This window comes from Pygocentrus nattereri, chromosome 1 (genome assembly GCF_015220715.1).
Source record: "Pygocentrus nattereri isolate fPygNat1 chromosome 1, fPygNat1.pri, whole genome shotgun sequence".
Classification (NCBI taxonomy): domain Eukaryota; kingdom Metazoa; phylum Chordata; class Actinopteri; order Characiformes; family Serrasalmidae; genus Pygocentrus; species Pygocentrus nattereri.
Window position 1 is genome coordinate 25,863,337 of NC_051211.1, and position 14,588 is coordinate 25,877,924.

Here is a 14,588-nt window from a genome sequence, read left to right on the forward strand (position 1 = left end):
GTCAACCATACAGTCCTTGTTATCTCTGCAAGTGTAGCTCAAGTCCTTTCTCACAGTGCGCTTAAAAAAGCCCTTACATCCCTCACAGCTGTACACACCATAGTGCTTACCTAAGAAATTAAGAGAATGAAAAAAGTAAGGAAAAGTAGGCAAAAAAAAAAAGAAAGGTTCAAAACAAAATCTGTATTTTGGTCTGCAGGGAAATCATAGGTTATGCTTGCTTATTTTCTTTTGACTTATTATCTATTCTTACAAAGTCTATAAAAGTAAAAGACCATTTTTAGTTTATGTTGTCAAACAGGCTTCATTTAAATCTTCTGTACTCTACTCAGCAAAATGCATATAAACCTGTTGCCTTTGTTAGCTATAGCAAATCTAAATTGTGTAGACTAGTTGTAGAGTTTTAAATAAAGCAATGATGTACAAGTGAAAAAGTTCAAAACGGGCCAGAGGTTAAAGAGAAAGGTAGGGTTCACGTTAATCCCTCTAGGCTGTGGGGAGGTGCTGGAGCGCATCCTAGTAGTGTTGGGCAGAAGGCAGAAAGATACACCCAGACAGGCTGCCAGTCTATCACAGGGCAGACACACTGACACATACATTCACACACACATCCACACCTAGGGACAATTTAGCATGTCCAATTGGTCTGACTGCATGTCTTTGAACTGGAAACGAGAGTACCTACATGAAACTCCACACAGAAAGGTCCTGGTCGTCGTGCTGTGAGGGATTTTGTATTGAAAGTTTTTAAATCATAAGCATCAAACAATAAGACGCAAGTTATGTTGCCACACTGTATACACTAAGGGTGAAAACACTAGCAGCCACATACATCCAAAAGTATATGGACATAGTGGATAACACCTCTGGCTTATACGCTGTAGATTAGGGCTCAATTCCCCACCAGGGCAAGCACCCTACACTATTCCAATAAGAGTCCTTGGGCAAGACTCCTAACACCACCTTGGCCTACCTGTGTCAAATTGTAAGTCGCTCAGGATAAGAGCATCTACCAAGTGCCCTTTAGCGTATGTGTAAGAAGTAGTCTCCTGGCATCTGCCAGATACGGAAAAATTATTCACCACTCCAAAGAATTAGTTTACACTGCTCAATTGTCCAGTGACCGCTTGCTTCACATGGCAGACTGCAGATACTTAGCACTGCGCGCAGCGATCTTAGGCTTGCGTGCAATTGCCTGGCCATGTAAACACAAAGTTCCCAATGCACAGCTCTTGTGCTTCACTGACACTTATGTCGTGATGGAATGTGATCCACTGGTATGAGTGGATCACACACAACAGTGCTGCTGGAGTTTTTAAACACTGTGTCCACTCACTGTCCACTCTATTAGACACACCTACATTTGCTAGGCTAAAGGCTAGGGCTAAGCGGCCACTGCTCCCTATCCTGTTGCTAGCTAATGTTCACTCCCTCGAAATGGATGAGCTGAGAACCAGAATAACAACTCAGCATGAGATCAGAGTGCACTGTGCTCTTATTCACACGGAAACCTGGCTCTCGGACAGTACACCAGACTCAGTGATCCAGTTAGAAATGCACTCCGTCCACCACGGGGACTGCACGCCAGCGTCTGGGAAGAACAAAGGGGGCAGTGTCTGCATCTACGTGAACAATAAGTGGTATTCCGATGTAAAGACTGTAAAAAAAAAAACTGACTTAAAACTGCTGATGGTGAAGTGCTGATCCTTCTATCTGCCTAGAGAGTTCAGCACTGTGTTTATTCTGGCTGTTTACATCCCGCCATGGCACTAGGGCTGCTGCATGACGCCATTAGTAAACATGAGACCACGCACCTGGACGCCATGGTCATTTTTGCTGGTGACTTCAACCACTGCAACCTGAGGACTGTCCTCCCCACATCAGCACGTGAGCTTTCCGTGAGGGAGGCCTACGGGGCTGTGCCTCAGCCACACTTCCGAAGGTGTGACCACATCTCCTTGTTCCTCTACCCAGCATACAGACCACTCCTCATACAAGCACTTCCACTAAGTAAAATGTTCAAAGTGTGGAATGAAGAAACTGATTTAGTGCTTCAGGACTGCTTTGACAGTACAGACTGGGATGTGTTCAGAACTACTGCTGGGAGAGAGAACTGTACTGTTGATCTTGAGGACTTTGCTTCTGGGTTAACGGGCTACAGCAGCTGCATTGTTCCTACAAAGCGCTGCAGAAAATACCCCAACCAGAAACCTTGATTAAACTGAAGTTCGGCCGATGCTGTATGCTTGCCATGCTGCATTTCTTTCAGGCAATGCTGAAGACTACAAAAAGGCCCAGATATGATCTCTGTAGATCTACCAGAGAGGAAAAGAGACAGTACAGGCTGAAGCTGGAGGGTTACTACACCTCAGCGAACTCACAGTACACGTGGCAAGGACTGCAGCACATCAACTACCAACAGACGAGCAGGGTGGTCACAATCAGCCACACTACACTACCTGATGAACTGAATAAGTTCCATGCTCGCTTCCAGGCCCTCAACCCTGGCTGACTGAGAGACGCTATGGCCAAGGAGAGCACACAGAACACATCGCTCACTGTGACATCAGTGGATTGTGCAGGACCTTGAAGACAACAAACCAACGGAGAGCAGCCGGCCCAGACAACATCCCCGGGAATGCACTCAGGGTTTGCTCATCAGAACTGGCTGATGTGTTTGTGGACATATTCAATCTGTCCCTTGCGCAAGCTATTGTGCCATCCTGCTTCAAGACCACCACCATGACTCATATCCAGGAGACCATTTTGAACACTATAGATCCTCTCCAGTTTGCATAACGTCGGACCCGGTCTATAGACGACACAGTCAACAGCTCAGCATTTAACACGGTCATCCCATATAAATTCTCAGAAAAGCTTCTCACCCTCAGACTGACACCTGCCCTCTGCAACTGGGTGCTGGACTTTCTAACAGACAGACCCTAGTTAGTTAAAGTCGGCAGCCGCACATTCAGCACAAGAACAGTGAGCACAGGCGTTCCCCAGGGCCGTGTGCTGAGCCTGCCTCTGTATACACTCTTCAACTATGACTGCGTGGCCTCCCAGAACAACAAAAGCATCATGAAGTTTGTTGAACATACTAAAGTCATTGGACTTATCACTGGTGGGGATGAGACAGCATACAGGAAGGAGGTGGCTGGTGGCCTGGTGTTATGACAACAATCTTTCCTTGAATGCAGACAAGACCAAGGAAATGAATGTTGATCCAAGGAGGAAGTGGAAGCTGCACACACCCCTGTACATAGGTAAGACAGAGGTGGAGAGGGTGAAAACCTTCAAATTCCTCAGAATCCACATCAGTGAAGATCTCACCTGGTCTCACAACACACACCTCATCAGGAAGTCCCAGCAGCGACTGTACTTTCTGAGAAGACTGAGAAAATTTCCCCTCACTACAGGACACTTATCACACCAGGGTCATCAGGAGGGCCCACATCATCGTCAGGGACAGTACACACCCCCAGCACAGACTCTTCACACTCCAACTTTCAGGCAGATGCTATAGGTGTGTCCAGGACTACAAAGCTACAAGACTGACTAAGAGTTTCTTTTCACAGGCCATCAGGCTTGCAAATACCTCACTCACTAACCCCCCCACTCTGAACTGGTTTAACTTTTGGCCGACCTTGCACGCAATAACTGCAACTTGCATACATCGTACTGCTGCTGTCAGAACACTACTGTTCACATCTATTACTAGCACAGAACACTACTGTTTACATCTGTTACTTGCAACATGCACTTTATGAACCGCTGCTCTACATACTTGCACATACACAAATGTAAATTTAATTTTCTTTCAACTTTGCACACACTGTACTTTTTACTATTAGTTTATTATTGTTTTTAGTGTCATTCTAATATTTTCTTTTTTTTCTATTTTTCTATTTTTTCATTCTAAGATTACATTATGATTATATTTGGTGAATGGAGGAACAGCAAAGTAAGAATTTCATTGTACGGTGTAAATGCCTGTTTTTGCTGTGCATTTAACAATAAAACTCTTGAATCTTGTACCACCTTGCAAAGGTAAAATTAGAGACAATGACTCATTTTGTCCAGCGTAACACACACAAACACGCTACCACCATGTCATCGTCACTGCAGTACTGACAATGATCCACTACCCAATTAATACCTGTTCCAAGGTGGTCCTGTGGGGTCCCTGATCATTGCAGAACAGGGTAAAAGGGGACTAACAAAGTAGGCAGAGAAACTGATGGACTACAGTTGTAGAACTACAAAGAATGGGGAGCTGATAAAATGGACAAGTGCAGAAACAAGGAGGTGGTTTTAATAAAGTTGCTGGTTGGTGTACACACACACACACACACACACACACACACACAAATATGCTAAAATTTCAAATTGCCCATAACTACTTTCAGCATCTCTCTTTAACTGTACTATATCAATTTGGTCAGTGTCCTCATCTTTATTTCACACTCATCTATTATGTTTTCGGTCAGTACCAGAGGAGCGGTCACCACAAATTGCACAGAGGCGTTTCTGAGAAAGCGTGGGTCCAGGACTGTGGCTCGAAAGTTGCTTCAGGCCATACGGTGGCTTTACATCATCTGAACTGCTAACAGCATGTAGACCAGACATTGACACAGTGGAATTGATCTGGAGAGAAGACAAAGGAGAACCATTTTTATTCATTTGGCTTCCACAACTAAAACCAAGGTGTATTATTCTGGTGCTCTCTTACTTTTCAGAGTTCCCATCAACATAACTGTTAAAAATATCCAAAAAGCCTAGAACACAGCAAATATTTTGAGAAAAAGGTAGAGGCATTGCACCCACACAGTGGAAAAACCATTACAGCAAAATATGAAATAGCATAAAGGTATGATAATAATGGAAATAAATTACATAATTCAACAAACAAAAGGTTTTACCAATGTAAAATCTTTAAATTTCCTTCACTTTTGAAATGTTGAAACTCTGCAACTGGCAACATGTAGTTGACCTCAACCCACTGTAAGTGCTAAAGACTACAGAAGAGAGGGCCAGATGTATATACGAGGGCAAACACAGAGCAAACTATGCCTTAATGCAACCTAAACAAGTATGCTCATAGATGTTTGACTTACTGAAGCTATGCAAACTGTGCAGAGATTAACTGTGAACACTTTGTGAGGTGCAGGGTTCAACAGCTGCACACAAACAGTGAAGTCATCAACAAGTTTGGGATAAAGATAAAACTGCAAATTAAATGACAAGGAAAAAACACTAAACCCACCAAAACATTCTATAGGGGTGTAGTGACTAGTAGTAGAGTGAAAGCCAAAATTGACCATGTCCTGCGGCGTGTGTAGCTCTGAACAGTCACTGAGCCACTATCATTTTTTTTTTTTTTTTGGCTCAGATTTTTCCACCTTCATTCGATCAGCTCCCACATTACCAATTTACACTATAAATAGGTGGAATATATTTATTTGTTGTTTATAAGTGGAATAGAAATTTAACATGTAATTTGTAAATACCATAATCATTTTAAAATAATCCAGTGCAAATTATTGCTGTTACACTGCTCAGTCCTACAATGTAAGCCCTCTTTGTCAGTACTATGCCACACTGAGGCCAAAAACAGGCATAATTTCCACACCATTATGAAAGTTTCTTACACAGAAAATATGCAAAGCAAAAGAGGCAAGAATTCATTTGGATGAACGCCCTAAGTTTTGTGCATTGTTTATAACTTCTCCCTGCAAACACATTTTGGTAACCTATTACCACACCTGCGCTATTGCCAGTGTGATTTGAAAATACCACTATTAAACTATAAAATCATCTTTTGTTTTGTTGGGCCATGTAAACAGAACTGTTGCACAAACACTACTGAGTGGTACAAATTCTATTAAGAGCTTTTTGTCAGCAGGGGTCATTTTTGGACATCTCTCCAATCAGAAATTGTCTAAAAGCAATGACTTGTCTCAAAAAAGAAACAAATGTTATAACAGAATATCTTGCGCTACAATCCCCCATCCAGAAGGCATCCATATTTTATGGAAAGTGTTCCAGAATCTGCAAAAGGACCTGTTAAATATAAGACTAATATGGCAAATCTTGAATGTGTTTTCAATGGAGACACATAGGGTAGAGTTCTGTCTAATAATGGGAGACAAATAAGAGATGCATGGGGCAAACTAATTCAACATAATGTGCAACACATATTTTACTCCGACACAATTTCACAGAATGTGAGTGCTGAAGGATAATTTGCGCTGAAAGTGTGAACAAGAAACTGGTACATGTTTTCATGCAGTATGAGGATTTAAAAGGATTCGCTTTTTTGGAAAATGTGTTTAAATGGGATATGGTCCTTCAGTTTCATCAAGATTATGTCTTCTAGTAGACAAAACTAAAATTCCCTAAATTAATAAGATGGAATTTTCTCTTATGAGAGTGGGAACTGTCACAGCAAGGTGACAGATTTGTATGTATTGGAAGGAGACAAATCCCTACATTCAGAATGTGGACTCTTTAACTGAATGTGTAAAAAAAAAGTTGGCAAAATTAACAGAGAACACTGCGAAGTGTGGAAAGACCTCTGTAACAAGCTTATTTTGGAGAAAGGATCCATTTTGTTGTGATAATTTTTTAAACCAAAAAAATAAATAAAATAATAAGTGTGTCTTAATATGCTAGCTTATTGTGTGATAACCAACCATTGTCACTTGCCAATAAGCAGAGAGGGGGTTCTGTCCATCAAAGGCATCGAGCAGCAGAAAGTGGCCACTCCAATATACGGAAATGGCACGAATCATCATGTGCCCCCTCAAGAATGGTACCTGCCATCAATAACTGTTACTGAGTAACACTTTTTACTGCCTCTCGATTAGTGCTGCTTGACATTGGCACATGCCCTGCAGAAACAGAGAGTGCGACTTAAAACAGGCACAAATAACAACTGTGAGTAGACCAGTAACTCTGGGCACCCGGCATTCGGCTACGCTACCTAGCAGCACATCATAACTCCTAACACTTCAGCCAAAGGCTATGCTTCAAATAACAGTAATACTAATTTGAATACAGATAGAGAGTTAAAGACATACTCATACTAATTAGCTAAATCTAAACATTGTAAAGAGCATTTATTTATGCATTTATTAAACAACAATAAACATTGGCCTTCGTTGCTGTTATTTATTAAAAAAATTATTATTAACCCCTCATCGGCATCTGGGAACCACAGTCATCAGCATCTGCCTAAAGTGGCACTAGCCAATTTCCAGTGGCACCAGCCACTTACTTCTAAGTGAGAGCCATCAGTGTCTGCTTTTCAGGAGGGGTACTAGCCTTCGACAGCCATCAACTTCTGCCTCTCAGGAGCAGCACCAGCCATTCACTAATTCACAGCTGTGCCCAAACACACAGTCTTCATAATATTTTGAAAAAATGGTTTTGCTTTGAATAATAGCACTGATAAAAAAAAGTTCACAAAATTAAAAATCTATAGGTAAGGTTACACAAGTCACTTTTTACTTTGCGCAGTAATGTAGCATGCTGGTTGAGAAATGTCTTGTCACAAAGTACATTCCAGCAACACAAAAAAAAAAAAAAAAAAAAAAAAAGATTTTGCGACTCAATTCAGCATCCTATGACTGAGTTTGGTCCAATTTAGCAATAACATTCACAATTAAATAACATTACCCAGGTAGCTATAACTAAACATCCACCACACCTCTTGAACAGTGGGTGACAGTAATATATAAGAGCTTTAGGTGATAGAACTATATAAAGTAGAGTCATATCAGTTTCAAGTAAACAACTGGGGTAACTGACATTTGGCTAGCACCACTCTTGAACTCACTGATGTCAGGCAATGGCTGGTGCTACTCCAGAGAGGCATATACCAATGATAGATCACTAATTATTAAAAAAAAAAAAAAAAAGAAAAAATATCAATAAAAACAAGAAAACAAGCCTCAATTTCTGATGCGTTATTTAATAAATGCGCTGATAAACTTGCAATGTTTAGATTTAGCATGAATAATGTCCCTATTCATTCAACAATTGTTAAGAATGGCTGTAACACGAGCTGCATTTTCATAAACTCTGTGTAACAACAGAAGCCTGCAAGTAGTCTACAAATATAATTACAAAAAAGTTAGGACAGTAAATAAAATGCAAATGAAACCAGCAGCAGTGATTTGTAAATTTCCTTTGATTTTTACTCAAACAAAAGACAAGATACTTGGTGTTTACCTTTCCAAACTTCATCATTTTTTGTAAATACATGCTCATGTGTTCTTTACAGCCAAAGCATTTGCAAAGAATTGTGGCATTTCACCATCTGCAATACAGAATATCATTAAAGGATTCAGAAAATCCAGAGAAATCTCTGTGTGCCCTGCCAAATATTGATTGACGTTCAATTCCTCAGACTGCACATCATTAAAAAAAACAGACATGCCTCTAAAAAGAATATAAACACCCCACATTCTGTAGGGCATGTTTTGAGTTCATCTGTTTGAGTTCACCCAGTGTACAGTGAGATTTATGAGAGACATTAGGCTTACATCTGAGGTCCAAATATCAGTTGTGAAGCTCATAGCTTTAACATCTAACTGCGCTGCTAATTGTGATGACATTCAGTTGTACAGTTCAGGTATAGCTGTCTCTGAAATTTATTGTGGGGATGTCAGATTATACCTGGACTCCAAGTGCTCCAACAGACTGCAAAATCCAACATTTTCCACTACAGATAGTGGATGGTCATCAAATATAATGAAATGTAGCATCTCCTCTGTAATCCCTGTAAAGCCTTTGGGTTGTTCCCACTGGCTCTGCACACATTAGTAAGTTAATCGCAGCCCTGTTCTTCCAATATCCAATGAGTGAATTAAGTCGATAACGGTTCCGATACTGATATAGGATCAGATCGGTCCCATCTCTACCATATTTAAACAATATCCAAAAATGCCATCAACTTCCCTGGGCTAAAGCTCATTTAAGATGGACTGATGCAAAGTGGATACATGTGCTGTGGTCTGTCAAGGCCACCTTTCAAATTGTTTTTGGAAACAGCCAAATAAGTAAAAAGACCTTCCTGGTTGTTATCAATGGTAAGCCTATGTCCATCATGGAGTGGGTAACTTGCACAACCATAAAGGCACCATTAATACCGAGGGGTACAGATGCATTTTGGTATAACATATCCTACTATCTAGACAATGTCCCTTTTTTAGGAACGTCCCTGCTTGTTGCAGCAAGATTATGCCACGCCACACTGTGCATGTTTTACAACAGCATGCCTTCATAGGAAGAGAGTGCAGGTGCTAGACTGACCTGCCTGAAGTCCAGACCTGTCTCTTATTTTTAAAATGTTGCACAATATGAAGCACAATATATAAGAGACCCAGACTGTTGAGTAGCTGAAGTGTTATATCATGAAAGGAAAAATTTTCGACTTTCATAACTACTGGTGCCTTGAAAATTGGTGCCAAAAAATTACAAACACAGTGCTAAACAGAGAATCCAGAGAAATCTATACTAAAACATGCCCATCCCAATTTTTTAAGAGATGTTGTAGACATAAAACGTATGCAAGTTCATATATACAAAAACACAAATTAATTAGTTGAAGCATTATAATTTGAATTTTTGTGCTGCTTCTGAATACAACTCAAAAATGATTTGCAGATCATGCTGTCTGTTTTTATTTACATTTAAGATACTGTCCCACCTTTTTTGGAAATGGGTTTTAACGTTTACTTACTGCTATTGAGGTATAGTGTTTTGCTAAGTGGTTTGACTTGCTTAGAATCATTTACCAAACAGTAAAGCCAACGAACCAACAAAATCCCTATGAAGTCTTCAAATCCACACTTCTTTCTTTTTTCATACTCTGATGACCAATGTGGGAGTTATGAAGTGCTGCTAGCCAAATGACCATAGCCCAGAGTCACTGGTCTACTCACAGATTTTCTCGTTATCGTTTTGAGTGGCACACCTCATTGCTGCATGGAACATGCCACCATCAGCCATCACTAAACGAGTGGCATGGACTGCCAGTGTCACTTATTTACAGTTATCGATGTGGCACCTGCTCATACGTGTCATTTCCAGATGCAGAGTAGCCCCTTCCTGCTGCCAGATGCCAATAAGACACTGACCCCTTGTTGTGTCAGCATGCAACAAATTTTGTTGTACTGCATGCCATCTTACATCATGCTATATCATTAATGTTTGGCATTATGTACAACGCAAGGTTACCTTATTCACATACAGATATACCCATTATATTCAACTGCAATCATGTTCACATGAACACCTTACTTAACAGATTCAATTCATGTAAGCCCTTCCTCCACCTATGTGTAACAGCATAACAGCAGCAGTAAGGATATGTTTTATTTGGTTCACTCGGTCTGGACCAAAACAGAAAACTGTTGCATTTCAGTTCTGGTTTGCTTAGTGTTTACACTAATACGGTGCTAAACCTGCTCCTGTAGATCTAGCACCCCACTAAGTGTAGCTCAACGGCATTTCAACTTTAGAGCTAGGTGTGTTGGATCAGAATTCTCCAGTGAGCTACATCTCCAGGACCGGGTTTGAGCACCTCTGCACTATATATTTCACACTGACCCAAAAGATGTAAACAAATATATTTCAAACTGATCCAAAAGATCTAAACAAAAGCCCTAACAATATATGGCCACAACTGATTGGGCAGATTTCATGATATACAGTAACTGTGAAAATGTCCACTGAACTTTCTGAATCATGCTGGTTTTGTTCTATCTGGACTTGTTCGTTTTATTTATGTCCTCAAGACTCACTGCATTATTATGGTTTTGCACGGTGCAAAGAGAAACTTTAATGCCTTTTTACATAATACAATGTATGTGTGGAATCAAACGTGTAGCATTTTATATTTTATAACGATGCCCGAGCCTCGTTTTAAAACCAAAATCATCTGTTCTATAATTACTGATTCAGAACTTATGAACAGATGATTAGACACATGCACAAGCCAAAGTAATATGACAGACTTGGATTTTTCTACATGCCGAAGTGGTTATGGAGGGAGGAATTGATGGTTCATTTTGTCTTTAGTCCATTTAAACACCTTTCATCCAAATTGCACTCACACCAAACAAACCGCACCAGAGCTTATTTTGAAGTGAACCAAAAATCAACCTACTCAGGGAATCTCAGTCTGCATATTTAGTGCAAACCAGAGTTAGGACGGCAACATTCTCACTTACTCTAAAGGACCGCACTAACAGAGAACTCACCAGTGCGTCTTTTAATGGTGCCAAACCTGTCAAGTCTACATCTATGCTTTAATAAACACAGAAAAAAGTAACGTATAAACATATCAAATCATATTAGCATCAAAGTCTCACCATAAAAAATAAATCACATTAAATTGTGAAGTACCAGGCAACACATAAATTATTATAAACCTATGCACCTGCGGACTTACTTGGGGACTGCTGATGGGGCCATAGCCCACGGAGGGTGTCCCAGGTAGGCATGGGGAGCCCAGTGAAGAACTGATGACAGAGAATGGTGATCCTATACTACTAATGGGACTGTTGACTGCTGAGGTAATAGGAGGCAATGAGGTCATGGCAGCTGCTGAAGAAGCCAGTGAGGGTGAGCGCTGGCCTGAAGGTGGTGATGATACAGAGGAGCTGTCTGGGCTGCGAGAATCTTGGGAAAAATGTAATTTAATGGATTATTATTATTTTCAAACATGACAAAAGACCATTCTGTTTTCACAGAAAGCTAAATACAACATACAAGTGTGATGCATTTGAAAACAGTTTTGAGAAATACAACTTTTTCACTTTCATCTGAAATACATTTTAAATGCTAAAAGATTATTCATGCCAAAGTGTTACCTTGTATAAATCCAAACTGATGTTGCATTCATACAGCCTTGGCACAATACTACTTTTTTTTAATGCCACAGGCTACAAGAAAGCAAGCCACCCAGCAATTACTAAAACTATACACCTGGGTGCAACAAAAACAGTTCATACCACGTTACTAAACATCCACGGTTAAGTCACAATATTGTTCATAGTTTTTTTGGTTGAACTGCAAAAATAGAACCCTTTGAGGGGAAGTTTAAAGCGCAATGTATAAACATATAATAACAGGATTCTCTTAAAAATACAAATTAGAAGAGTATCTCACCTCTGCTGTCGCCCATGACGAACGTCCAGCTTGCGTCTGTGTACAGGCACAATGAGTCGCGTCGGATCCCGGAAGGTTGCTCAACTCAAGCCCGCGGACTGAGGCCCGAGCCCCTGCTCAACAACCCAACTTATCCCTATCTGCAGGACACGGAACAAAAGCGGACGAAGCCGGTTACTGTGCCCTGCAACGTGACGTTATTTCAGCATTTATCAGAATGCTCCGTGTTTCGCTGTTTAACTTACTGTTCACACCAGAACAGCAGCCAACAAGCTAGCATGGGCCAACTAGTCTATCCAGCTAGTCGACCTGCTGCGAAAGGGTTCCCTGCCTACGTCGTTAGCCAACTAGTGCAGGGGAAGCTAACCTGCTGCTTTCCGTATTCTGCAAAACAGCGCGTCACCAGAATTCATTGTAAATTAAATCCCTGCGCTAGTTTTAAAACTACACCTGCCTGTCTTAAAGACGTGAACTTAGCGCCATGGCTGATTCTGACGGTCGCGTTTGCTGATCGGCTCCAAGCTAGCTTAGCACGCTAACAACTCCGAAGGACAAACATCATGTAGCAAACAAAAGCTCAACCTGGACGTCCGGCGCTCCCGCTTTCATCTCAATGCGTATGCAGCGACAAACCGACAGTAACACGAAGTTCGGCTGTTTTATTTAGTACATTTAGCAACTGTGGGTGGAAAAAAGTAACAGTAAATTTCAATAGGCCCACGCTCCCGTCTCTTACCGCTTCGGTCCCTCGGTATGCTACTTTGTAACGTCGACAAATCCTTCCTTTCTGAAGAGGAAACTAAATCTGTTTACGTTACGCCATTCTGGCTTAATTAATGTTATGCAGAGTTGAGGTTATTATAGTTGACACTCAGGGAATCAGTGAGCCTATATGTGTAGCTCTTGAGACCGACATTATGTTGAGGAGCGCAGGATTTCATATACAAACATTCAACAAAATGATAACACTGAAGTCTTGGACAACCATGTTGCAGGGCTGTTGAAAGTTTCTAGTAGCGACAGTTTAACGATGAATAAACGTCCCTACTGAAGCAGGCAGGTTCCATGAAGTTCAGTGAATGTACGACCTGCCTTTTCACAGCAATAAAGAGACTTTTTTCTTCATTTCTATCAAATGTGAAGAGATCTTTACTTTAACTTAAAGTGAAACTTTAACTTAAAAGGAGTATTTCAGTGACTACAAAATCACTTCAAATATCACTGGCAAAATCTCACTGACTGTGAACCTCTCTATGAAATATATTAACTGAAATGTTCCATTACTTACTATGTTATTTGTTTATGTTCCAAGCTGTTTTTGAATGATTTAAAAAATTCATATTATTTCACTGAACAAAAAGTCATTTTAACCTGCGTCCCACTTTTTATGCGCAGCCTGTCCCCTTTCATAAGAAATGGAGTGTTCTGTTTATTGTGATATAAACAAGGATTTGCATCATATTGTTTTCTGCAGAATGCCGATGTGACAGGCAAGTATTGTTATTCTGTTTTCTCAATTTACTCAAAAAAGTGATTTGGCTGCAGGGGTAAAGCTTGGCCATTCACCCATGTTACCAAAATGATTGTTATAAAAAGAGGATACATATATAAACATAGAAACAAGAAGGTGTTCATAATGTTAGGCCTGATCGGTGTATATATATATATATATATATATATATATATATATATATTCTACAGTTACAGTAACATACTTTGTTAGTCCCCTTTTACCCTGTTCTTCAGTGGTCAGGACCCCCATGGACCCTCACAGAGCAGATACTATTTGAGCGATGGATCATTCTCAACACTGCAGTAACAGTGACGTGTTAGTGTGTTGCACTGGTCTGGGTGGATCAGACACAGCAGTGCTGCTGGAGTTTTTGAACACCTCAGTGTCACTGCTGGACTGAGAATAGTCCACCAACCAAAAACATCCAGTCAAATGTCAGTGTTTAACTGAAACTGATTTGTGCCTGATAGGAAAAAAATGATTAATTTTGACTGAATCCACATAGCCTTCCACCTGATGACACCTGGGACAGGCTCCCGCACCCCCCACAGCCCTGAGGGTGAAGCAGCTTAAAAAATGTGTGTATGTGTGTATCCACATAGCCAAATGCTTCAAGATGGCAAACATTTTCATATTTTTCCAGTTAAAAGTGACATTAAAATTTGTTTTATCACTATGATAATTACTGTGTAATTAATTACAAGTGACACTATGACTTCCTTTACCAAACTTTTGAAAGCTGCAGTTATTTTTTTTTTAGCCAAACAGTTCTACCAAAGATTGAAACCTTTCTGGTTCCACTAACAAAATTGTGGCACCCAGTGCCGCCCCAACATGAAACACAGGACAACACTGCGTGTATACAGGCAAATGCTCTTTTATTATAAACAGGCAA

The 14,588-nt window shown here is 40.5% G+C and overlaps 1 protein-coding gene across 5 annotated transcripts in view; it reads right to left on the minus strand.

Annotated features, from left to right (window-relative positions):
• rxrba (retinoid x receptor, beta a) overlaps positions 1-13,106 on the minus strand; it is a 39,957-nt gene extending 26,851 nt beyond the window's left edge. Inside the window, exons 1-5 of one of the 5 annotated variants that reach the window (XM_037545347.1) lie at positions 12,917-13,106; positions 12,181-12,320; positions 11,462-11,691; positions 4,494-4,647; positions 1-110 (exon numbers count right to left, since the gene is read on the minus strand). The exon at positions 1-110 is cut by the window's left edge and continues 70 nt beyond it. In XM_037545347.1, the coding sequence (XP_037401244.1) occupies positions 1-110; positions 4,494-4,647; positions 11,462-11,691; positions 12,181-12,196 (510 nt within the window). In that variant the 5' untranslated portion in view covers positions 12,197-12,320; positions 12,917-13,106. The other 4 variants (XM_037545382.1, XM_037545410.1, XM_017708462.2 and 1 more) reach the window with 4 other exon arrangements.
• Between the last annotated feature and the right edge of the window lie 1,482 nt (positions 13,107-14,588).